The sequence below is a fragment of the Phytophthora cinnamomi genome, assembly GCF_018691715.1.
Source record: "Phytophthora cinnamomi strain GKB4 chromosome Unknown Contig84, whole genome shotgun sequence".
In the NCBI taxonomy this organism is placed as follows: Eukaryota; Oomycota; class Peronosporomycetes; order Peronosporales; family Peronosporaceae; genus Phytophthora; species Phytophthora cinnamomi.
In genome coordinates, this window is record NW_027151017.1 from 204,640 (window position 1) to 229,554 (window position 24,915).

The 24,915-nt window shown below is 55.9% G+C and overlaps 8 protein-coding genes across 9 annotated transcripts; 4 read left to right on the plus strand and 4 right to left on the minus strand.

Annotated features, from left to right (window-relative positions):
- Positions 1-1,581: 1,581 nt before the first annotated feature.
- On the plus strand, positions 1,582-4,179 carry IUM83_18390 (RUN and FYVE domain-containing protein 1; the record flags this gene model as incomplete). The annotated part of the gene is made up of 1 exon (XM_067943386.1): positions 1,582-4,179. One exon carries the CDS (start codon positions 1,582-1,584, stop codon positions 4,177-4,179), a length of 2,598 nt encoding a protein of 865 aa, XP_067784833.1.
- A 211-nt stretch (positions 4,180-4,390) lies between these two features.
- On the minus strand, positions 4,391-6,257 carry IUM83_18391 (Dihydroxy-acid dehydratase; the record flags this gene model as incomplete). The annotated part of the gene is made up of 2 exons (XM_067943387.1): positions 4,391-4,725; positions 4,805-6,257. 2 exons carry the CDS (start codon positions 6,255-6,257, stop codon positions 4,391-4,393), a joined length of 1,788 nt encoding a protein of 595 aa, XP_067784832.1.
- Positions 6,258-6,773: 516 nt separating this feature from the next.
- On the minus strand, positions 6,774-8,646 carry IUM83_18392 (dihydroxy-acid dehydratase; the record flags this gene model as incomplete). The annotated part of the gene is made up of 2 exons (XM_067943388.1): positions 6,774-7,108; positions 7,191-8,646. The coding sequence occupies 2 exons, from the start codon at positions 8,644-8,646 to the stop codon at positions 6,774-6,776; spliced, it is 1,791 nt and encodes a 596-aa protein (XP_067784831.1).
- Positions 8,647-10,144: 1,498 nt separating this feature from the next.
- On the minus strand, positions 10,145-11,710 carry IUM83_18393 (putative peptidyl-prolyl cis-trans isomerase; the record flags this gene model as incomplete). Its single annotated transcript, XM_067943389.1, has 5 exons — positions 10,145-10,321; positions 10,405-10,562; positions 10,644-10,713; positions 10,786-11,577; positions 11,672-11,710. 5 exons carry the CDS (start codon positions 11,708-11,710, stop codon positions 10,145-10,147), a joined length of 1,236 nt encoding a protein of 411 aa, XP_067784830.1.
- A 226-nt stretch (positions 11,711-11,936) lies between these two features.
- IUM83_18394 (Ribosomal protein L13) lies at positions 11,937-13,258 on the plus strand (the record flags this gene model as incomplete). Its single annotated transcript, XM_067943390.1, has 3 exons — positions 11,937-12,075; positions 12,716-12,885; positions 12,956-13,258. 3 exons carry the CDS (start codon positions 11,937-11,939, stop codon positions 13,256-13,258), a joined length of 612 nt encoding a protein of 203 aa, XP_067784838.1.
- Positions 13,259-13,555: 297 nt separating this feature from the next.
- Positions 13,556-16,442, minus strand: IUM83_18395 (SCY1 protein kinase; the record flags this gene model as incomplete). The annotated part of the gene is made up of 2 exons (XM_067943391.1): positions 13,556-14,035; positions 14,112-16,442. 2 exons carry the CDS (start codon positions 16,440-16,442, stop codon positions 13,556-13,558), a joined length of 2,811 nt encoding a protein of 936 aa, XP_067784837.1.
- Positions 16,443-17,184: 742 nt separating this feature from the next.
- On the plus strand, positions 17,185-18,737 carry IUM83_18396 (uncharacterized protein; the record flags this gene model as incomplete). Of its 2 annotated transcripts, none has more annotated exons than XM_067943393.1 (5): positions 17,185-17,274; positions 17,345-17,830; positions 17,900-18,220; positions 18,293-18,480; positions 18,539-18,737. In XM_067943393.1, 5 exons carry the CDS (start codon positions 17,185-17,187, stop codon positions 18,735-18,737), a joined length of 1,284 nt encoding a protein of 427 aa, XP_067784835.1. The 2 variants fall into 2 exon arrangements, with proteins under 2 accessions (XP_067784835.1, XP_067784836.1); XM_067943392.1 differs by having other exon boundaries at positions 17,348-17,830.
- Positions 18,738-18,917: 180 nt separating this feature from the next.
- Positions 18,918-20,514, plus strand: IUM83_18397 (uncharacterized protein; the record flags this gene model as incomplete). Its single annotated transcript, XM_067943394.1, has 4 exons — positions 18,918-19,523; positions 19,584-19,919; positions 20,002-20,192; positions 20,283-20,514. The coding sequence occupies 4 exons, from the start codon at positions 18,918-18,920 to the stop codon at positions 20,512-20,514; spliced, it is 1,365 nt and encodes a 454-aa protein (XP_067784834.1).
- Between the last annotated feature and the right edge of the window lie 4,401 nt (positions 20,515-24,915).

Genomic DNA, 24,915 nt, shown 5'->3' on the forward strand with positions numbered 1-24,915 from the left:
GTCGATCGTTGACGACCTTCTGTAGCGGCCCAGACGCACTCTTCGCGGACAAGGGGGTCTTGATGATGAGCGAGGCGGACACTCTTTTGAAACGAGCTGTTTGTTACCGGCAACAGCACAATGTGAACGCCCTAGCCGGTTTTGAGGCAAGCGCAGACTGCATCAGTGGCATGGTTCTGCCCATCCGGCGGCGATATAAGCCGCGGTGTGCTGACTTTCAAAGGCCCGCACCGAAATGCCTGAACTATCTGTCTGAAAGTGCCTACGTTGACATGGTTGAAGTTTGCAGTGGTTCATGTCAACGCGTTGTTTTCAAATCGCAGGGATATCAACCGGGCGCACATGTCACCAACTGCTCAGTCGTGAGCATCATGCTCGCTCCGAGCCATCACGGAAACGATATCCTGCCGCGCGAGTTTGAAGATCCTCTCCGAGCTAGCCACCCTGTACGTTGAAGCACAATTAATTCTCCAACGGAATACTTGCGGAGCGGACCACTTGCGGATGCGTTGCTAGACCGCAAGTCAACTATCGGCAGGATTCTCTCAACGGAGCGAGGCTGCAGGCGAGATCTCCACAGAGAAGGCTGATAGTGCTTTGAAACCGGCATGTTGGACGCGCATGCACTTTCCCGAAGGTAACATCCACACCAAGCTTTGTCCGTTGAGGCAAGTCCTCTCAACACCGATGTATTGCAACTAACCTTGAGGGTACTGAAAGCCAGAGTCCCTGGCCGGCGTAGCACACGAGCGAACGCTCCAGCAATGCTCGGGAACTGTCGATGAAATAGGCTCCACAGCGTTTGGGACATTGCGCGTAACGGTGAAGACTGGCAAGTCCGGCTTGGCGAGTCAGCATGAACTGTAGCTATGTTGGCAGCTCAAGTCGAGCAGTCTAAGCAGTCTACCCACGAGCAGAGCATTGCTTCCCTCGAATTGTCCGTCGCGCTTCCTCGGGCGTCTTATGCTGATCACGCTCTGGACCGACGCTGGGCGGAACAACTATCGGAGACCGACACCGTCGGAACCGGTCGAGGCGAGCACGCGATCCGGACCCACTCACTCGCCGCTGCAAACCTACCCATTACCGACCCTGCTTTCGCGGGCTCAGCATGTTCCTCGACGAGCTCAGCTTGAAGTTGGCGGACTGAACGACGATGCCGATGCCAAACACTTTCCATGATTGATTTAACGGGTGGCTACATCCAGCCCGCAGCGTTGTAGGGCATGCGCGTTGGTCACCGGTTGAGTCGAGGTGCTGGTGCTTTTTTCGATTCCACGGTTCCTTCACCGTTCTCCGGTTGAGTTTCTGCAGTTTGCCTGAATGTAGAGCAGTCGAAAAAAATGTAAGCCGGAAAACGGTTTCCGAGGCGTCGAGTGGGCAGCGCCGCATAGTCCTCCGCCGCGAGTTCGGTCGCTCCTGGTTGTCACTTGTGCTCTCGCGCTGGCGCGAAACGATCGGCCTCATTGCAGCTTTTGCGCTGGACACCTCACACCTCCGGCAACGCACGCACGACCGACGCTGCATCAATCGACTCCGGCGACCCCAGCAACCGACCCGTAGGTCAAGACCGCGTCGACAATGAACCACGGGTACGCTCACAGCCATGCAGGGTTCCCACTGCGCTCCGACTTCTTCCGCAGCCTCCCGCTGGCCAAGTTCAAGAACGACAAGCTCTACCGGTTAGCCAAGGCCAACGCCCTCGCCTGCTTGAACCAGTCGTTCAACGACCAATGGAGATATGTTCCGCCAGAGAAGGACGGCACGCAGATCCGCAAGGACACGAGCAACATGGCGGTCTCGTACCGACTGGTGCGCGCAGCCACGGTACTGCGCTGCCAGGAGCACGAGGTCAACCAGGTGATTGCCAATACCCACTCCGAGAGCTGGCGCGAGTTCATGCGGAAGTGCTTCGGCAAATACTATATCGATACCCTCATCCTCCACAACGTCATCAAGCCCAACGATGTCAGCACGAGTTCCACATCCACCGATAGCTCCAGTGATGCCAAGCTGCAGGAGCGCGCTGTTCGTTCGAACAGCCAGCCGGAAGGAAGCGGCAGTGGAGAATACGCAGAGATCGATCTGGACAAGGACGAAAACGAAGGAAGGCGCGGAAGCGTCTGGGAGAAAGTAACAAGCCACAGCACCGACTCGTACCAGCGCCGAAACTCTGAGGCCAACTCGGAGGATACACCGTCAGGCAAACTGCCGTCAGAATGCAGCAGCGCCAACACTGAAGAGCGCTTGAAGGAAGAGGCTGCCGCTGCCGCCGATGGCCTTGGCCAACAAGCTGAAGAGATGCTGACAGTGAAATGGGCGGCTTTCGAGACGGGGATCTCGGGAAAGCAGGATATCTGTCTCGTGGACTACTTATCGTTGGCTTACATCCCGAACTCGGAACCACGCCAGCGTGTCCATGTCTGGTGCTTTACATCCGCGGACGGTGACCGCGTTGGCTGCATGGAGCTTAAGGACACTCACCACGTGACTCGCACGACGCTCACGAAGTTGGGCGTCTTCTGGCGCAAAGTCTCCGAGGACGAGACGGAAGTGATCGTTTGTGGCAGCTTCCCCTCCAAGCACGCGTCGATGGTTAGCGCTATCTTGCTGGGCTGTCTCAATCGGCTGCAGGGCATTGTGGAGGATCTGCGCATGAGTAGCCAGCTCTACATTCAGCGGGCTACGTGGGTCAAGAACAACGAGCGCACCACGTGCAACTTGTGCACGCGAAACTTCCACGCGTTGCGACGCAAGCACCACTGCCGCCGATGTGGCGAAGTTGTGTGCTCGGATTGCTCAACGGTCGAAACGATTGACTTGCCAGCTATCGGCTACTCCAAGTTGAGGTTATGCAAAGTCTGCTCCATCCGAGCGCGCACCACTCCACTCAAGCAGGTGGCTAAGACCAATGTGTTCGACCACCTCGTGCGCGCCCGCAGCCTCAGCAACGTTGGATCATCGGGGGCTACTTCGTCTTTTACTCGCTCGTCATACACGGATAACAACCAGATGAACCACCACGAGGACAGCTACAGTCACAGCGCCACCTCGGACATGGCCCCATCGTTTACTGTGCCGGGGAGTTGCGATGGACGCTCCAATTCTACATACACCGCGAATTGCAGCACTGACAACAGCAACCACGACGTCCAATTGCCTTCGCATGATTCCTTCCATGATTATACCATTTCCACGCACAATCCTGAAACGGGTGATGCCCCCACCGATATCAACGACGTCACAGCAGTGGTGCACCCCATGACGGCGTGCCTCGGCTCCCCAACCGAAGAATACGACGACTTCATCAATGAACGGTGTCTGAAGTCACAACTGTGCGCCATGGAACAGAAGAAGCGCTCAATTGGCAGCAACAGCAACATGTTTGATCTGCTATGCGAGTTGGCGTGCCAGACACTCAACTGCCCGGTTGCTTCGGTGTCGATCGTGGACGACAACGACAACTTCATTCGTTCCGCTGTTGGACTCGAAGAGAACTCCACCCTCGACGGTGAACTGTCCGTCTTTATCGAAAAGATCATGGGCTCGACTCCGACTATCGTGCTGGACGCCAGTGTTGATAAGCAGGCGCTGAAATTTTTCTCGCTGCGATCACTGCCAGCTATTCGCTTCTTCGCCGGGTGCCCGATCTACTCGCGTACTGGGAAGAAGCTTGGGTATGTCTGCGTGGCTGACTTCTCCAAACGCGACACGCTTGGTGCTAGTTGTGCGTTCACGATGGAGCGACTCGCCACACTTGCTGTCACAACGATGGAGCGGAACATCACCATCAAAAACAACAATGCTAGTAACACCAACACCACCGTCGAGGAGGCCGACTTCACCAAACGAATTCCACCGCCGAACCCCATGCACCCGGCAATGCTCTTTGATCGACCTAACGGCAACAACTCCACGGCTAGAAGCAACAACAATAGCAACAAGGACCCAAGTGCTCACTCGGAGGCACTGGTCGGGCGCGTGTATGAGATCGTGGAAGATGAGATGCCGCCAGTGACAACCCCGTCAACCGTGAACTTGAATCCTTCAGCGAATGCAACGCGGTCTGGCACGGGCGAACGAAGTGCAGGCTACTACGAAGCTCAAGAGCGGATGCGCAAGCTGTTGCTCAAGTCGTACCACACGCAGCAAACACTAGCGACCGGCGGGTCGCAGTAGGCGACGTGATCGTTCAATGTAGCAATACATATTGAGTAGCAGGTAGGAGCAACACAAGTGCTTTTCGTGGATAGGTTCATTAGGTATTGTACCAAAGCGTTTTCATATGTGTTATCTGTTCATCTAGCACTTCCATGCATTTTGGCTTTAGTGCCGACATCATCGACGCCCAAGCCGACCTAACGAATATGAGTTCTGTGCGCTATGGTGTTTACTCGTCCGTGACGCAACCCTCCGACGCAGACTTCACGTTCTTGATGAACTTGTACAGAGTACCGCGAGTCGCCTTTAGAGGAGGAGCAACCCACTGCTTCTTACGCTCCGCCAGCTCCTCAGCAGTCACATCCACCAGGTCGATGCGGTTCTTCTCCGCGTCGACCGTGATCTTGTCGCCGTTCTTCACCAGAGCGATGGGGCCACCAACCTGGGCCTCCGGCGTGATGTGGCCGATGATGAAGCCGTGCGAGCCGCCGGAGAAGCGGCCATCAGTGAGCATGGCAACGTCCTTGCCGAGACCAGCGCCCATAATCGCCGACGTGGGTCCAACTGCACAACGTCAACAAGCCAAAGCGGAGTTTGTGACGATAGCAACTCAGAAAACACACTCGGATAAACTTGTACGTACGCATTTCCGGCATGCCGGGTCCACCCTTGGAGCCTTCGTAGCGGATAATGACGACGCTGCCCTTGGTGATCTCATTGTTCTCTACAGCCGCAAGCATGTCCTCTTCGCAGTCGTACACTTTCGCCGTTCCCGTAAACTTCAGTCCTTCTTTGCCAGTAATCTTAGCCACCGAGCCATCCGGAGCCAGGTCACCGCGCAGGATGCGCAAGTGCCCGCTGGACTTCAGCGGGCGGTCGACCGGGTGGATGATCTGGTGGTTGTCCGAGAGATCCGGCACGTTCTCGAGATTCTCTGCGAGTGTCTTGCCGGTCACCGTGAGAACGTCACCGTTGATGTAGCCCTGTTTCATGAGGTACTTGAGGACAGCCGGTGTGCCACCGACACGGTGGATGTCTTCCATGACGTATCGGCCACTCGGCTTGACATCAGCAAGGAACGGCACGCGCTCGCTGACCTTCTCAAAGTCATCGATAGTCAACGGAATGCCGGCCGCACGAGCGATAGCGATCAGGTGCAGCACAGAGTTCGTCGATCCGCCCAACGCCATCGTAATCGTGATGGCGTTCTCAAAAGACTCACGACAAAGAATATCAAGTGGCTTGATGTTCTTCTCCAACAAGAGCTTGATCGCCTCGCCAGCACGCAGGCACTCGTCCTGCTTCTCAATCGAAGTAGCTGGTGAGCTGGAGGAGTACGGCAAACTCAGACCCATCGTCTCAATTGCTGTTGCCATCGTGTTAGCCGTGTACATGCCGCCGCACGCACCAGCACCAGGACAGGCATGACGAATAATGTCGTGACGCTCTTCCTCTGTGATCTTGTTGGTCAAGTAGGCACCGTAAGCCTCCGAAGCGGACACGTAGTCAATCGTCTTCCCCTTAGAAGTGCATCCAGCACGGATAGTGCCGCCATACACCATCAGCGACGGACGGTTCACGCGGGCCATGGCGATCACACACCCGGGCATGTTCTTGTCGCAACCAGGGATGCAAATGTTCGCGTCGTACCATTGGCCGCCCATGACCGTCTCGATCGAGTCGGCGATCAGATCGCGCGACTGCAGGCTGTAGCTCATGCCGTCCGTGCCCATGCTGATGCCGTCGCTCACGCCGATGGTGTTGAAGCGCAGGCCCACGAGGCCCGCGGCGTTCACGCCCTTCTTCACCTCGCCCGCCAGGTCCAGCAGGTGCATGTTGCACGGGTTGCCCTCCCACCACATGGAGGCGATGCCCACCTGCGGCTTGTCCATGTCATCCTCAGTCATTCCCGTGGCGTACAGCATGGCCTGCGACGCGCCGCGCGCCTTGGGCTGCGTCACGGTGGCGCTGTAGCGGTTGATGCGAACGCCGTCGACGGCCTTGGGCGTGTCGGCGCCGGCGCTGGCGAAGGCGCGCTGCAGCAGCGTCTTGCGCGCGGGAGACCCGGCGCCGGAACGCATGGTCTTGCTCAGCATCGCGAGGGCTTGCGGGGTCCGCGGCGTCTGCAGGAATGAGCCGGCGCTGACGTCGGTCGGATACCGTGTGAAGGGATCTTTTCTGGTGGTGAGGTCGTTTGGCCAATCACTTCAATGAGACAAGAAACGGGTCGCGTAGATCTGACTGGCGAAAATTGTTGGATATAAAGCGGGGATTGGAGGAAAAGGGCCTGGTGTGGTGTACATAAATCGGGTGATTGCGCGCACACCTGACCAATTCAACGTGCGCTTCCACCTCACGATTGTGCATTACTGCATTCCCAGTCGAGGAGAGTTTTCGTGTGGCGACGGATGATCGACTGATGCACGCATATGGTGACGAACGAAGGAGAGGGAGTGCCATGCCGAAAGACATCGAGGAGAATGCGATGGAGTGCTTCTAACGTTTATTTCAACAGTATTATCGCACGTGCAAGGCACAGGATCGAGCAAGCAACGTCACAATCTACGCACCGTTCCGACGCCGAGCTGCGCGATGCACATGCGCTACGGTGTTTACTCGTCCGTGACGCAGCCCTCCGACGCAGACTTCACGTTCTTGATGTACTTGTACAGAGTACCGCGAGTCGCCTTCAGAGGAGGAGCAACCCACTGCTTCTTACGCTCCGCCAGCTCCTCAGCAGTCACATCCACCAGGTCGATGCGGTTCTTCTCCGCGTCGACCGTGATCTTGTCGCCGTTCTTCACCAGAGCGATGGGGCCACCAACCTGGGCCTCCGGCGTGATGTGGCCGATGATGAAGCCGTGCGAGCCGCCGGAGAAGCGGCCATCAGTGAGCATGGCAACATCCTTGCCGAGACCAGCGCCCATAATCGCCGAAGTAGGAGCAACTAAAATGGTAAATCAAAACAGATCAAGTCAGAAACAAGGCAGCTCAAATACCAAGATCAAGAACAGATGACAGAAACTTACGCATTTCTGGCATGCCGGGTCCACCCTTGGGGCCTTCGTAGCGGATAATGACGACGCTGCCCTTGGTGATCTCATTGTTCTCCAGGCCAGCCATCATGTCCTCCTCGCAGTCGTACACCTTCGCCGTGCCCGTGAAGACAAGGCCCTCCTTACCAGTGATCTTGGCCACTGAACCCTCCGGAGCCAGGTCACCGCGCAGGATGCGCAGGTGGCCGCTGGACTTCAGCGGGCGGTCCACCGGGTGGATGATCTCGTGGTTGTCCGACAGATCGGGCACCTTCTCGAGGTTCTCCGCAAGCGTCTTGCCCGTAACAGTCAAACAGTCGCCGTTGATGAAGCCCTGGTTCATCAGGTACTTCAGAACAGCAGGCGTGCCACCCACGCGGTGGATGTCCTCCATCACGAACTTGCCACTGGGCTTGAGGTCGGCCAGGAACGGCACGCGCTCGCTGATCTTCTCGAAATCGTTGATGGTAAGCGGGATGTTCGCGGCGCGAGCAATGGCGATCAGGTGCAGCACAGCGTTGGTGGATCCACCTAGAGCCATGGTAACCGTGATGGCGTTCTCGAAAGCCTCGCGGCTCAGGATATCGAGAGGCTTGATGTCCTTCTCAAGCAGAACCTTGATCGCCTCACCAGCGTGAAGGCACTCGTTCTGCTTCTCGGTCGAGTCAGCAGGGAAACTCGACGAGAACGGCAGACTCAGACCCAGCGTCTCAATGGCCGTAGCCATCGTGTTAGCCGTGTACATGCCACCGCACGCACCAGCACCAGGGCAAGCGTGACGAATGATGTCGTGACGCTCATCCTCAGTAATACGACCGGCGATGTACTCGCCGTACGCCTGGAAGGCCGACACGACGTCGAGCGTATCACCCTTGGAGCTGCAGCCAGCACGGATAGTGCCGCCGTACACCATCAGCGACGGACGGTTCACGCGGGCCATGGCGATCACACACCCGGGCATGTTCTTGTCGCAACCAGGGATGCAGATGTTCGCGTCGTACCATTGGCCGCCCATGACCGTCTCGATCGAGTCGGCGATCAGATCGCGCGACTGCAGGCTGTAGCTCATGCCGTCCGTGCCCATGCTGATGCCGTCGCTCACGCCGATGGTGTTGAAGCGCAGGCCCACGAGGCCTGCGGCGTTCACGCCCTTCTTCACCTCGCCCGCCAGGTCCAGCAGGTGCATGTTGCACGGGTTGCCCTCCCACCACATGGATGCGATGCCCACCTGCGGCTTGTCCATGTCATCCTCGGTCATTCCCGTGGCGTACAGCATGGCCTGCGACGCGCCTCGCGCCTTGGGCTGCGTCACGGTGGCGCTGTAGCGGTTGATGCGAACGCCGTCGACGGCCTTGGGCGTGTCGGCGCCGGCGCTGGCGAAGGCGCGCTGCAGCAGCGTCTTGCGCGTGGGCGAGGAGGCGCCCGGGCGCAGCATGGTCTTGCTCAGCATCTTGCGGTCGAGCGGTCAGATCGAAGAGTGAGCGCAGGTGCTTGGGGCCCAGAGCTGTGGTGCAGAGACTGTGGTACCAGCGCTTGCTGTTTGTCCAAACACGGCGAGGCAGACGATTGGATGAAAGTCGGAATAGAGACCGGATTGGCTGAAAAGAGAAGCGCCAAAAGAATTTTCCGCACGCTGACTGAACAAAAGTGCGCATGTTGAAGCGACGAGCAAAGTGCGAAACGCCTGCCAAGCAGAGCAACTCGACGTGCACGAGCGATGCAGCGCGGCGGCAGCAACGCGACCGAGGAGTACGACTTGGAGGGGGTCACGGCGAAGCTGGCGCTCATGGAGGCCAGACGGCGAATGTGCAAGGACCGGCAGAGCACAGGGGCGGAGCAGCAGCAGCAGCTAGACAGGAAACCCACGTGCGGGTTTGACTTAGCGCCAGCTGAGCTATCGAGTGATAGCGATGGTGGCAGCAACGACAGTGACGATGACTGCCGTTCTACTAGCACCAATTCGCTGCCGAGTGATGATGAGAGCTCGCGTCTGTCGGAGAGCCGAGCAAGATCTCAGAAGCTACGGGTGGTAGATAGCCTGGATCTATCCATGTCTGTGTGTATGGTTGGTGGAGACCCGCATCAAGCTGACTCAGCAAGTAATAGCAGTATGAGTGTGCGATCGAGTCGTCTGAAGTACCCGGGCGAAAAACATGACAAGGAAATCTCTGACGAGCAGCCAGGGAAGGGAACTATCTGCAAAACCTCTCGAATACCAAAGCTTGTAGAGCGGCGTCGGCAAATGCAGACGGTAGGAAAACGTGCCGGTAAGCTGGTGAACGCCCAAGACACTTCGTCGGTGGTCATGAATCACTACAAGGGGTTAGACAAACTCTCGTCGCTCTCTGGTGGTGGTGGTGGTTCGGGTACCCGAGAGTGCTCCGACAGAGCAAAAGTGCGTCACGCGGCTCAAACTATCGCTACCGAGATAAATCAAATCACTTTTGGGGTGGAATCGCGAGGAAAGCATGCTCTCTCGAACACACATAGCATTCTCGACGACATCGCCGCCACCACCGCGGAAGAGCGGCAGCTGCTTCAATCTCTGGAGATGCTAAACCAACGACTAACGAACGCCAGTGCTCCTGCTGTGGTTGTGCTCGAGAGTGGTCCACAAGCGAACCGAAGGGAGCTTCAGTTTAGTAAGAGCAAACCTCTTGTCAGTGAGAGCTCCAGCTCAGTACATCTTGTACAAAAAGAAGTCGACAACGAAAACCTACGGGCTGCTGCATACGGGGGTGGTACGCACCGCAAACCCCGTCAGCCGTCGTCAGCTTCATTGCGCTCATCTTCTGTGAAGCGTGCCGAACTGTCTGAAGGTATTCACAAAGCTCGGGTACGCGTAGGTGGCGCGATTATCCATGACAGCCCCATCGATGGAAGCGGAAAACACAAAATTCTAGTGAAAAAAGATCTTGCACATTTGCTTTTCTAACAAGATTCTTTGACTACAACTCTCCACAATCCACGATTGCAACTTCATTCTCAGGTAGTGGGCAACTATTGCCCTTGCTTACCTGCACATTCTGCATCGCGTCCACGACGTCAAGCCCTTCGATCACCTCGCCAAACACCACATGCTTTCCATCGAGATTCGTGAGATTAGCTTTAGTCGTTATGAAGAACTACAGCGGAGGCAGTGTGAATACAGTAAAGTTTGTTAGACAGCACACCACTTTCGAGGATAGCCTCAAATGAACTTGCATACCTGAGAACCGTTCGTATTTTTGCCAGCGTTAGCCATTGACAGTAACCCCACGTCGTCGTGGTGCATAAACTTCTCGTCCTTGAAATTGCCCCACAAATCACCGTGTGGGGTACCGCGATAAATGCTTTGACCGCCGGTGCCGTCACCCGTAGTAAAATCTACATCGATATAAAACATGAGTCAACATCGCACGAATTACGTGTGGGATAGCTAAGCAAAAAATACAACAAACTGCTAACCTCCTCCTTGGACCACGAAGTTTTTGATAATGCGATGGAACTTGCAGCCCTTGAAGTGCAGAATTCCACCCTGGATAAATGAGAGAGGCTCAGTAGGTATCACCCCCAACACAATGCTGTCCACTTAAATACTTCTGCATACCTTCTCGCCAGTGCATAGACAGCGGAAATTCTCGGAAGCGAGCGGAATTTCGTCCTTCAGCAGGCGCATGACGATTCTGCCCGCGGAAACCCCAGCAATCGAGATATCCATGTAAACGGTAGGGTCACTGTCCTTGGTGATAAACTTCTTCTTGCGCTGTCGCAGACTTAGACCAGCATCGACCACGTAGCGTTCATACAGTTTCTGGAACAGCTCTTCTTCACGGCCGCTATACACCTCCAGTGTGCGGTCGACTGCACCAATCTTGGAAGGGTTGTACTTAGTGTAGAACACCACCAGCCGATCCCTGAAATCATTTCGGGATCCTGAAGGTAGAGAGGACTTCTCACCCAGCGCATAGTTCGCAGCAACAGCGCTCGTCTGCACGGCACCCGGCTCGACTTGGCTGGAACCTAGTCCGTAGCCTCTCTGCAGCAATTTTTCTGCCAGGCTAGCGCCCATACCCTTGCTTGAAGCTGCTGCCTTCTCGCCAATGTGGGACGCCTCATCCACCAGCTCCTGGTGCTGCTTGTGCCACGACTGCTGCGACCGCTGGCGAAAAGTTGTCTGCGACTCGGCGTCCGGGCCAATGGAGTTGCTGAGGCTACTCGAGCCTCCCGACGAGCTGAGTTTCCGCTTGGCCTCCTGCGCGGCCCGGTTCAGGTCGTCGAGCACTGGGTCGTCGCGCAGCTTCTTGGCCTCCTCCCACTTCTCCAGCGACTTCTTCTTAAACGCCGTCGCCAGCGCCACACCCTCGGGCTCCGTCACTACCTGGGCGTCTGCATTCCCCCACTGCCAGGCGGCCAAAGTCACAGCACAGCACACACACAGTCAGATGCCGCAGTCTATTGAGCCCTATGAAGCCTCCTCGCGGCGCAGCACTCACGTCGAACAAGCGCACAGGGTGCCGCGGCAGCTCGTCCATTTCTCCTTGCTCAAAAAATGACGGCTCATTATATTTTGTGTAAAATGTGTAAACATAGTGTGAACCACACCAGCTACTCGACGTCTGTGATTCGCTGAAATTCGTTGCGAGCCAGCGATTGGCCAGGGGCAGCGATTGGCGGCGGGTGGCTCGGAGCTGCCCCTGCATGGCGGCGGCCGGCGCTGCCCCATTTCCTCTTTCTTCCCCGGTGAAACCTCGAAGTAAAATGGTGTTTGAGAAGCCGATCGTCGTCGACTGCCGCGGCCACCTGGTGGGCCGTCTGGCCTCCCTGATCGCCAAGGAGCTCCTGCAGGGCCAGCACGTCGTGGCTGTGCGTTGCGAGCAGCTTGAGATCTCCGGCTCGCGTACGTATTCCCCCTGAAGTATCCGTCTAGCTAGTGTATCCGACAGAGACAGACAGGACCAGCCCAGCGTAGAGCTGCACGCGCGCGTCCAGCACTTTGGCTGCCTATGGGCGTCCGGGCGTGCGGCTGCGGGCGCTGGCCTCGTCGCGTCGAGCGGTAAAGCAGAGTGTCTGGCTGCGTAGAGATTGTTTGAGTGTGGCAAGGAGAGCTGCCGGTCGAGCGCGTTTGACTTTCCGTCCACCACCTGCGCCGTCTCGCCCAGATCGCGAGTCGTTCGTCGTCTTCAGGTTCTTCCGTTGCTGCGCCGCCGCGTTCCGCGTCGGATTTTGCTGAGAGGTGAAGCGTGAAGATGTGGAACGTGTCCGTACAGAGAGACATTGCGTCGATGTGGCAAGCCATGGAGAAGCTGAAGGAGACCGAGTGACTCGTGGGCGAGTCGACCCAGATGAGGAAAAGACGATGGCAATCGCTGCAAACCTCCCCAAACATGCAAAAGTCGCTGCGTGCAGACGCCCTGCGGAGCCGCTCGACATCTCTGGATGTCGTTGTGGCGAAGCAGCGGTGTGTCATGCCGTCTGGCTGTGTGGTCTCGAGAACGGATTGCTCATGTGATCTGCTCTTGCTTCCACGAATACAACAGACGTGCGCAACAAAGTCAAGTTCTTCCAGTTCTTGAACAAGCGTACGGCCACCAACCCCAAGAAGGGCCCCATCCACTACCGTGCCCCGTCGCGCATGCTGTGGCGCACGATCCGTGGCATGCTGCCGCACAAGACGGCCCGTGGTGCCGCCGCCCTGCAGCGTCTTAAGGTGCGAAGACTCGTCTGGTTGCTGGTGGAGCTGTACATTGACACTCACCTGAAATATCTGTTGATTGCAGACGTTCGACGGCATCCCGTCGCCGTACGACAAGCAGAAGCGCATGGTCATCCCCGCCGCTCTGCGTGTGCTGCGCCTGAAGGCCAACCGCCGCTACACCGTCCTTGGCGACCTCGCCTCGGAGGTTGGCTGGCGTCACGCCGAGCTGGTCAAGCGCCTCGAGGCCAAGCGTGTGCTCAAGTCGGACGCCTTCTACAAGAAGAAGGTCGCCCAGCAGAAGCGTCTTGCCGAGGCCGAGGCCAAGGTGTTCGCCGAGAACTCGGAGCTCAAGCCCACGCTTGCCAAGTTCGGCCACGCTCTTTAAGTTGGTGGCTGCTACATTTGAATTCTTGGTCCGCACCCTTGAAAACAATGGCAGACGCTTATCCCATTGCGTCACTTGTTTCTAATACACAATGGAAACGTTGAGGAAATTCACCGCAATTCATCTTGTTTTTGGAATTTAGTGCAATGACGCTTACTCTTTCTATACGCTGTGCAGCGATCCGACACTGAAGTCATGCCTCGTTTGCGGTTGGGTGGGTAGTCTTTATGTTGATCATTCACATCGTTACTGCTGCCCCAATTTCCTCCTAGCTTCTACAAACACTCAAAATGCCGACTACAAGCCGTCGAAGGCGCTAAACTTGTCGCCGCTCTGCTGTTGCGGTGCATACGGGTCGTAGCCTGGAGCTTGGATCTGCAGCATCTGTCCGGGACCAGCAAGCCCCATGTTTCCGCCTTGACCATATCCACCACCGCTAATTGGCGCTTGCTGTTGCATCCCGTACGGAGTCATTTGCATCATGCCAGGGTTGTACTGCTGCTGCTGGTTCATCATTCCGTTGCCCATGTTCTGGCCGTAAGGCACCATGCCTTGCTGCTGACCCATTGGGTTCGACTGCATTCCCATGGTGTTCTGGCTTGTGTACGTCGGTGTCCCGGACTGAACGCCACCACTCAAGCCCACGCTCATACCGTTAAACATTCCATTACCACCACCGTTGGAAACAGGTGCTGGTGCAGGTGCAGGTGAAGGTGCAGCAGGGAGAGCAGTGAGAAGATTTCCAGTGTCGAGTAGGTCGTTTGACGTGGTAGACGGCTGCATGCATCGCAACAATTACAGCAAAGTTAGAAATGAGAACCATTCTCAAACACGAACCCGCAAATGTACGCACATTGGTAGCAGTAGCATCGATGCCCAGCAAATCGGCATTTCCATCATCCTTCTTGCCCGCGCGACGGTTGTTGGACCGCGCACTTCCTTTCTTGCCTGCACGGCGACGTGCAGAGAAAGATTCTGCACGCTCCGCTGCTGACTCGCGGTGACCAGTCGAATCACGCCGCTCCGTTCTCGTGCTCTGTGTCCTGCTGTTGGAAGACGATTTGGAGTCACCCAAGTAGAACGGATCGTCCGAGTACCGTTCGGGTCTCTGATTCTGCCCGGCATCAGACTCCGGTTGCTTCTTCTTCGGGACGTATTCTTCAGACAGCAACTTGTTTGCCGCCGCAACACCAGACTCCCGCTCCTTTGAGGCCTCCGCGGCGCGAACGGCTTCAGACATCCCTGAAGCGGCCGTAATACCCGTCGTCACAGAACTAACAGAGCTCTGAGATGTGAAAGACTTGTCACGCTCGCTAATCACAGCCTTCAGCATATCCTGAATTTTCTCGCACACCATGTCAAACTGCGAGTTGTTCAAGGTCTGTTCCCACAACAGCGGAGCCACCGCCGGAATAATTAGCTTTGCCGTGAACTCCGGACCCAGGTGCTTTCCGAGGTTGTCGTAGCACCCAAGAATGCACATACAAGCGGCAGGAGTCTTGTCTTCATGAAGAGTCTGCTGGAGAGTGGGCAGGACGCTCTCAATCAACAGGTCCTTGTCAAATACGTGGAACGACTTGGCCAGCCACAGCAAAGCGTTGATGCGGACGGAAGGCTGCGGTGGAGTAAGAATGAGTTTGTTCACGCGCGGCAAAATCACCTGCTTCAAGATGCGGTACTCGAACAAGCTAGCTTGGTCCACGATCTTGTTCAGCACCGTGTCCAGGATCTCAGGCACTGTGCTATCCAGAGCACGACACAGCATAGGCACAACGTGGTCGCGAATGTAGCCGTCTTCCGCCTTCGGGATGAGCGTTTCCAGTTCGGACACGAACATGAGCATACATTGCACAGGCTCCGTGATTGCCAGCAGAGGGACCATCATGGGCGCGATCGAGTACGAAAACGTCTGCTTGTCCACCTTGGCCACGATCTTGAGCAGAGGAGTGATCACAAACGGAGCTACAGCCTTGTTAATGACGACTGACTGAAGCCCTGGAATGACCATATCTCGCAACACACGCGGCGAGAATCCATCGATTGCATCGGGCAGCGTTGTCAGGAACTTTGCTTGAGCCGCGGGCTCCTGCTCCACCAAACTTTGCAGCATACGCAGGGTCTTAATCGGACCAGAGTCGAAGAACGGCGACGCGAGGAATGCGCGGGCCTCTGGACGCTTCGCCGGCTCCACCGCCAGCAGCGAGCGGATCGTGTTCTGCAGGGCGGTCGGCACCGAGGTGGGGAACGAGATCGGGTGAAGAGACTGCACCTTGTAGCCGTGCGTCATCTTGTTGCCGTCGCGCACATCCAGCACAGGGTTGCGCCCGCCGTCCGCTCGAGGCGGCACGAAGAGCTCGTACACCAGCAGCCCGAGCGAAAACATGTCGGCCTTGCAGTCGAACTGGCGCGGCTCCGTGACCAGCTCCGGCGCGCAGTACTCCAGCGGGGGTTCCCAGCTCCCCTCGATGGCTCCTGTGGTGGGGTTCCGCGCGCCCGTGGAGGCGTCGAAGCTGTAGTACTCACTGCGCGAGGTCTGGCCGGGCTCCACGACGCGGCAGAAGCCCATGCCGCCCAGCTTCCACTCGCCCTTGGGCGTGATGAAGATGCTGTGCGGCCCGAGGCTCAGGTGCACGCGGCGCCCCTCGCGGTGCAGGAAGCTCAGCGCCTCTCCCACGTGCATGAGGCCGCAGGCGAGCTCGAACTCCGTGAGGCCGATCTCCAGCACCTCGGGCGTGACGTTGGCGATGTTGGCGAAGTTCTTGCAGGCGTTGGCCAGCGAGCACGTGACGCGCTCCGTGACGAAGCACAGCGAGCGGCGGCTCTCCTCGAAGACCTCCTCCACCTTGAGCACGTGCGGGTGGCGCAGCACGCGCAGCGTCTTCATCTCCTGGCGCAGGATCTCGAGCACGCGGTCCTGGGACTCCTTGCTCTTGAGGCGCTTGAGCTCGTCCTTGTCGAAGAGGAAGACGCTGTACTCGTGGTTGGTCTTGCGGTGCACGGCCGGGAAGATCTTCCAGCTCAGCTCGTGGCCGCCCGAGGCCGTGCAGTCCTTGGGCGTCTCGTAGTGCTTCAGGTACTCCTCGCTCAGCATGCCCTGCAGGTTCTGCGCGCCCGAGACGGCGGCCGACGCCGCGCCGGACACGGCCGTCTGCACGGCGCTCGAGAAGCGGTTCAGCATGCTCATGGCCGCCGGCGTTCACTTGGACAATGTATGACTGACGCGGCGGGGCTTCCCGCGTGTCAGGGAAGGCCCCCGCCAAAATTTATAAATTTGGCCGAATTTCAAGAAAAAATACAGCCCCACATGGCTACAGACGCTTTACCTGCTGCCTTGGGTGCTGCTGCTGCATGCTGTTGCTGGAGGAGCCCAGTCGAATAATTGCTGCGTCGGTCTGTTCGTGGTGTTGCAGTGCCCTTGCCTGACAGAGGATCGTAGTGAAACTATACATATCGCGCTGGCTGGGTTGAGTTGAGCTGGACGGCAGGCGGACGATTCCGACAGTGAACTGATACCGTCGGACTCACGCGACAAATGGCCGAAGATCTCCGAGTCGAGCCGAGCCGTGCTAGGTAGAGCGCCACTGAGACGACTTTGCCCCGCAGCAGGTTGCTGTTGCTCCGTATGTCCGGCCAGCGGTACTGATCCATACGTAGTGGTGCCAGTGGGATGCTCCGAGGATTCGAGGTGTGGTTGAATGCGGCATGCAGAGCGGTGCTCTAGGCACCGACCGGCCTGAGGTCGAGGTGAAGGGGCTCACCAGTGCTTACGGTGGCAGTGGTGGACAACCGTGGACACACGTCGAGGCGAGGCCGTGATCCGGGCGAGTCATGCGGAGTAATCCACACGCGGCTTGCGCAGCGACACGCGGGCTGCGAGAAGGGTAGCTTCTCGCCTTGACACCGCACGCATTCTTCAATTGCTGGAAATGCTGCAGGCGCGACCGGAGTTCACGGACGCTGAGGTGCTGGACCTGCTCGCGACGCTGGACGACGATATAGGCAGCCCAGGAGACCAGGTGCGTGCGTAGAAGGTTGTGAATCTTCACTCTACGTCCTTATCCTAAGATCGCGTTGATGGGAACGCAGCAGGACGTAAAAATGAAGGAGCAATCGAGCGCGTGGGATCCGTCGGTGAACGTTGTGCTGGACGGAGGCATGTTCACGTCGGAAAAGGACTTGGAAAGGTTTATGGAGTCGCTCTCACCGAAGGGTTCGGCGGAAGCAGGAGCTGCCACAGACCGGTTACACGAGCCTCGTGTAGGGACCAAGAGGGCACAGTTGCCTACTACATCAATGCAAAGACCGAAGCGCTGCCGGAAAACGCGCAAGCAGGAGATTGACCACCTTCGTGCAGTCGCAGCAGAGCTGGAGAAGAAGCTAAGGGAGCTGAACCAGACACACAACCAGAGTAGACTTGGCTCCGACCCGTTCTGGAAGCGAGTCTCCAATCGTTTGCTTAAGCAGAGACAGCAGTCTGCAGTGGAGAATGCCCGACTGCGAGATCTAGTCCGCGAGCAGATGACAACACTCAAGACTTTGCAGCGCTCGCTTGAAAAGACTCCTTCGTTAAGCGTAAGTGCTCCGTCTGGCCTTGTATGTCCCGTTGAGAGCTCTAAACGCATTCGCAATATTGTGCTACAGCAAAAAGATGTGTTTCCAGAAGTGCAGGGAACGGCAATAGTTCCACTTCAGTCCAAAGAGCTCTACCGAGACTTATTTCGAAATTTGTCTACTTTGTACAGCACTGGGGTGGATACCATGCTCCCGCAGTCAGGTATACCGAGTCCAAGTCTGGGCGGCAGCAAGAAGGTGAACATTGAGATTGAAGCGGACAGCAACGACGGTCTCCGGATGTGCCTTCAAGTCGTTGAGAATAAGCTCGTCCCCTTCAGCTTCAGGAAGATCAGAGAAGAAGGTTGGAAGACCCTCACAGGGACAAACGGACATGAAGACTTTGAGCTGGTGTGGAAAGTTTTGTCTGCGCATTGGGTATACTCTCACTATGCTGTTCTAACCGCTTTGATGTTGTGAAAGGCTGTTCAAAACCAAGGCGACGAGATGTTTGGCTGGTGTAAACTGGACAACGCGATGAGCTCTATGCAGATGCTGGGGAACATCGCTGTCCGGCAGTACGTGGAGGCAAATAAGCTGACAATCGTCTGGGAGTGCGAAGGTGCCGTGCACCAAGGCGACTCAAAGACTCGTATCCAACCAAAAGGATGGTGAGTTGGCATGCACTGACTTGCTGCTATAGGCGTCGCTAACGCGCTTGTTACTCAGGTGTGTGTTCGAGCCCGCAGAGGAAGACCCCGCCAACGCCACCATCTTCAGGAGATGTGCGATTCTGAGCCCGATCATCCCCGAGGACACCAACTTGGAGGCGTCCATCGGCACGACCACGGAGCTCGTCCTCGAGAACTACAAGCGCTCCGTGGTCTACATCTTCGACGGCATGCTGGCGTCGCTGAACAATTCGTAGTCACAGCGGGACATCTATACATTACCAGCAAACTAGTACTCTGTGCCTCCTAGGATAGCTCTCAGCACAAAACTATCGTCGCTTTGCCCGCTTCAACCCGCAGATAGTATCACTTTTGCGAGGGAGACCGTGCTGAATTTTACCGTCATTCCCTGCAGAGACACTTTGGGCAATACCAGTATGCGGCAAAACGCGGTGGCGGTGCCGCTCTTCTCGGAGGCGGAGCTGCTGGACGTGCTCACGGGGATTGACGCAGGCGGCACGAGGGGCGGCGGGCCCGGACCTTCGGTGAATGTGGTGCTGAACGAAGACGTGCTGTCGTCGGAGCAGGCGTTCGAGGAGTTCATGGAGTCGCTGGCCTCGGACGACGACGCGGGCGTCTTGAGAATCTCGGCGGCGTCCGACGACAGCCAGTCCGAGACCGCTAGCACAGCGTCGCCTCCTGCCTGCAGCTCAGCCAGCAAGAGGAAGGCTGGCGCTGCTGCTGCTGCCGCTACGGGGAGTCCGGCGCAGGCAGCGAAGCCGAAGCGGAAGCGGCGCAAGCACGAGCTGGACCACCTTCGCGCGGTGGCGGCAGAGCTGGAGAAGAAGCTCAAGGACCTGAACCGGCCCTCGAGCGAGGAGCAGCCGGGCACCAGCCACGTCTGGAAGCACATCTCCAGCCAGATGATGACGGAGCGGCAGAAGTCCGTCGGTGAGAACGCCAGACTGCGACAGCTCGTTCGAGAGCAGGTCAAGTCGGTCAAGGCCATGCAGCGCACGCTGGAGAAGGTCCCAGATCTGAGAGTAAGTCGCGGTGACTTGTGTAGGTTGTCGTATCCATCTCACGGTGGCGTGGTTTTTTAGAAAGCAGGGATTGAAGAGGAGAGCTCCCAGCTGAGCCAAGCAAACCGCTGCCAATCACCCACGTCAAAGGAGCTGTATAGGGATTTATTCAAGCAAATATCGTCCTCGTACAGCAGCGGCGTGGGTAACCAACTCCTGCAACAGCCGTGCATGCCAACGCCCAGCCTTGTCGCCCAACGAAAAATGAACATGGAGATGGAAACTGCTGGGGGACGTGGACCTCAAATGTGCCTGCAATTTGTGGAAAGCAGGCTGATCCCATTCAGCCTTCTGCGCATCGGCAATCACGCCTGGGATTTCCTGTCGGGATCGAATGGACACGAAAATTTTCAAATGGTGCGTGTAGGCCTAGTTCGCCCGCTGCGGGGATTGTTGTACAGTACTCTCTCTCTCTCACACACACCGTCCTGCATAACAGGCTCTTCAAACCCAAGGCAACGAAATTTTTGGTCATTGTACAGTAAACAACCCCTGCGGGGCCACACAAACCTTGGGCAACATTGCTGTTCGGCGGTATATTGAAGCGAACAAGCTGACGTTTGTGTGGGAATGCGACGGGTTGTGCTCGCACGAAGGTGTCTTGCCCATGCGTATCCACCAGAAAGGATGGTGGGTGTTTTAGAGTGGATCTATTGAGCTTGCTGAGCTTACGTCGGCGCGGCATGAGCTAACACAATTCGATCATGTAATAATGAGCAGGTGTGTCTTCGAGCCATCCGACGAGGACCCACAGAACGCAACGATCTTCCGCGCCTGCGCTCGCATGACGCCCAACATCTCTGAAAGCGATTCCTTCCCAGATTCGGCCAAGGCGGTAGGCCAGACCACCGAGATGATCATCGAGAACTACGAGAAGACCGTAGTGTATATCTTCGATGCCGTGCTGGAGTCGCTGGCGAGCGAGGCCAATAAGGCCAGTAAATTGGTTTAGGCTTTGGCCAGCATAGGCCAGTGGTATCCACTCCGTCGGCAATGAGGTCGGGAAATACACGTTGATAATCTCCACTGTTTGAAGCTATGCTGAAGCGACCCGGCGAGTGTTCATCGCATATCTTCCACTTTCCCTTTGGACGAGCAGCGAAAAGAAGCCATGGAGCAGGCACCCACGCTCTCGGAAATGCTCGAGTTCTTCAACGACTTCCTCGCGGAAAAGCACCCTGAGATCGTTGCACGAAAGCTGGCCCAACTCAATTCAACAGTTAAAGCATAGAAAGATGACAACTCCTATAGCGATCAATCGCACTCGCCTCTTACGGATCCTGAAGTACTGGACGATGGCGTGAACTCCGGGGGCATTCTTTCCAAGTTAATACTTGGTGCCTACGCCTAAACGACAGGACGCATTTACGCCGCCGAAGTGCAGAGCGTGATAATGGAGGTCAAACTAGTGCTAGTTAGCCTCGACGGAAGAGAAGTGAATGCATTTTCTAACAGATAAACTACAAGTTCAAGCAATAACCTACAACATAGTACTGGACCCCCTTTGTTCATCTTTCATCTCTGTCAACGCAAACTTCGGTATTGGCATCTGCAGCGTGTGACTCGGCTGTTCGAAGCTCTTCTTCTTTGTGTGATCCTGTATCTGTGGACTTCAATATGCCTTCAACGACGGGAGAATCTCGCGATAGTTGACGTTGAGATTTGCTGATGGTGGCTTCGCACAACTGAAGTAGTGTATCTTGCTTATTGCGAGCGAGCACTTGAGTGGCGGTGTTTCCACCTCGGTCGGCTAGCTCTGCATCTGCACCCGCTTCCAACAGTATCCGCGCTACTTCGTGCTGTCGTTTACGAACCGCGAGCAATAGGGCACTCTCGCGTCGGGCACCAGCACGTGCATTCACAAAAGCTGCCCCCATAACCTCGTCCTCAAGGCTGTTCTGTTGCTCTTTTAGAGCTAATAGCAAGGCATTGCACACACGAAGCAACCCATTCGCTGCTGCGAAGTGCAGTGGCGTAAAGCCCTGGTGATTGGGGATTTGCCAGTTTTCGGTCTGAGTGTTGCTTGCGAGGCGAGGCTTGCTATCCGATGCCATTGCTCCAAAAAGCAATAGAGCACACTCCTCGTGGCAGTGCTCGCATGCTGACAAAAACGGTGAGGTATCCGTCGCTCCCTCCGCCAAAGCATAATCCGCCTTTCGCTGTAGAAGTAGTGCCACCACGCCAGCATGTCCGTATCGCGAAGCAAGTAGTAAAGCTGTTGGCCCTCGAGAAGCATCGGTGCTCGCTGAAGCTGCTGAGCCAACCGTGGTCAACACTTGCTGGTCCACACCAGCGCCGTGTTCTAGCAAGAGTCGAACAATCTCAACGTGTCCATTCATGCTTGCTGCTAGGAGTGGGCTCAAGCGTACATTGATGTCTGCAGCGGAATTATACACAACGCCGACTTGCTTGTCGATTGCGAGCATTTCTGGCGTCGATTTTACTGTCCTAAGAAGTTCCACGACAACAGGAATCAGGCCCTCCAGGCTAGCCAACAACAGAGCTGTCACGGATTTCTCGTTGCTAGCGTGTGGCTTGGCACCGTGGCTCAGCAACCACAAAGCAGCGTCACAGTGTGCGTACTGCGCAGCAGTGATCAGTGGGGTACTTTCCCACATCCCTCGAATGTTGACCAGCTCGTCGATGCCTTCTTCACTCTCATCCTCGTGGGACTCTAGGCTCTGCGACCTTGGTTGTTGGTATCGCTGCAATAAGTCAGCCATCTCGGTAACATCCCCACGCTTCACAGCCTTAAGAAATTGCACGCGAAGGTCACCACGAGTCAAGTGTTCGTTTCTCGCTGGAATCTTGGAGGTAATTGAGTTTGGTGTTGAACTCTGAGAAGGATGACTAGTTCGTTGGGGCTCCGGCACCAAAGTGTTGAACTTGTGGTTCTTATTTCTCTTGGTCTTCGCGTGTTGAGGCATTGCGCTAGCCGCGACAACGAAGAGGGGTTGATGTGGAGCCACCGAGTTCCTGGAGAATAAGTTACCCATAGCGCTTTGGTTGCATTCACGATGCCACCTACCAAACAACGAGTCTTTCCGACAGCCCAGCTATTTATATATATATACCTATTAGGGCTCAATCCACTTGCAATTGGCCGAAGCATTTGAATACCTATTATCGTGCCTTTCAGCCCTTTTGGCAAATCGGGCTTCAAAAAGTGCCTCCTTCGCACAGATGGTTAGGTTTCTAAAGCATTTTTATGGTGTGCGCAACACCAATTTATTCATTGTGGTTACATTTTTATCCAATCAGATCGTACCAACCCAACTCCTACCAACTCCTACGAAAGTGCTTACGAAGGTACCTCCGACTTGAAAAAGTCCGAATGGCTGAGATTTACCCAGCCATCGAGCACTTAGCAACTGGAGTAGAGTTTAGAATGACCTACTCGATAGACTTGCGTTGGAGGGGCATCGTGCTAATGTATGTGTACTCTGTTGACAACGCAATTGTAGCTAGTGTTTTAGGAGTATCTGTTCATAGTTTAAGTCGCTGGTATACAAGGTTTCGCGCTACCGGAAACGTTTTGAAGAACCAGCCACGTGCCAAGACTTCGCGCTGGCCAAGTGAGGTGTGCGCATTCATGCGCCAATACGTAGCAAACCCTGCTTCTACTTTGAGAAGCTACGATACAAGCTTCGAGCTATCTACAAGGACACAATTAATGTTTCGGACTCAACTATATGTAGCGCGCTACGATTTGACCTAAATTTGACGAGGAAAGTTCTAACAAAGAGGGCTCGAGAAAGCGTTCCGAGAGAGGGCCGAGAGTACGTTGGGAGGCTTCTGCCCTTTTACAGTGGCCCAGATCAACTAGTTTTTATTGACGAGACGTCAAAAGATGGAAGGTAAGGCACTTGGCTTTATTTTTTATTGCGGGTTCCGAAATGTCTAACGCACCGCAAACTGCTTTTCTGTTAGATCTGTACTACGTCGATACGGTTGGTCGGAAAGAAACACCTCAGCGCAGGTGTCCGTTCCGTTCAGCCGAGGAAAACGCGTATCTATTCTGGCAGCTATGGACGTGCAGGGCTTTTTTGGGTGGGGCGATGTGGAAGGAACTTTCACGCGTGTGGGGTTTCACAATGTGTTTAAGCAAAAAATTCTTCCATTCCTCAACCCATGGCCTCTGCCACGATCGATTGTGATCTTGGACAATGCCAAGATCCACATGTACGAAGAGCTTCGGGGGTTTCGAACTTCAAAAACAAATACGTTTCCTCCTTGATCGTAATCGATGCAGCTGCACTGCTTAGCCGGCGGCGCGGTAACCACACATGATGGGATCCCAGCTGTTGCTAGGAGAACGGGGGCAACCAGACGTGTTTTTGCCCCGTTGTCGGGCTTGATGTACGCGTCCACCGCATCCATCACATGGCACTTTAGCATACGCTTGTTGCCAGGCGTTTCCATCTTCGCCACACTAATTGATGTATCACGACGAAATTTTCGGCCAGTCTTCTGCTCGTAAAGCGAGTTAGATTCGCTACGTGCTTGACCTGTAGGCATTGATAGTCAGCGTGCGTAAGACCCACACTTGAAACATGCGCGAACGGTAGCCGTGGCAGTTCCTGTCCCTGACGCCTGGGCACTCCGGCCGTTGCTGCTTCCGTTGTGAGAGCAGTCACTGCCAGTCTGAACTGTAGTTTTCTGGGCCTGCTCAGGTGGTGGCCGTGCCGCATTGTTGGGCGGGTGCTGATTGTTTCTCTTTCTGCTCCGGTTAAAATTAGTCAGGGTCGGCGTGGCAGTAAAGTGGGCCTCAACCTTCATGAGTTCTACTATTTGGGGTCTGAGCCAACGCAGAACATCGGCACGTCCTACGTCAGCGGTTTCCCCGCTGGTCACTCGAGGCTGTCCTTGACGACAGCCCGAAACGCTGGAGGTCCCAACGCCGCAACGAGATAGTCGACTGCACGCTTCGGATCCTCATGAACGATGCTCTCCATGTTGATTCCGTCTACAGCATCCTAGAAATCGGCAAGCAACCGCGGCATTCGGGACTATGCGCCCTGTAGTGACACGTCCACAGTGAGTGTGCGCATGGCAACGTCAAGTTGCTTGTAGGAGGTTAAGGTTGGGTTCCTTGCATCCAGAAAATAATTCTTCCAATCGTCCTCTGTCACAGCAAACTCCGGTTTAAACATCTCAGAACGGCAAATTCGCACCAGTCTGCTCTGCTCAATGCAAACACCAATTGGCATGACGAATACCTGTGTGGTGAAGTGATTTTTCACCCGTCGTCGAGGCTGCCTATAGGCCGAAGGTTAAGTATTTTCGCCGATGTGGTCATCTCGAACGTTGGCGAACTATGCCTGTGCGGTGAAGCAATTTCTGAGTCTGCACC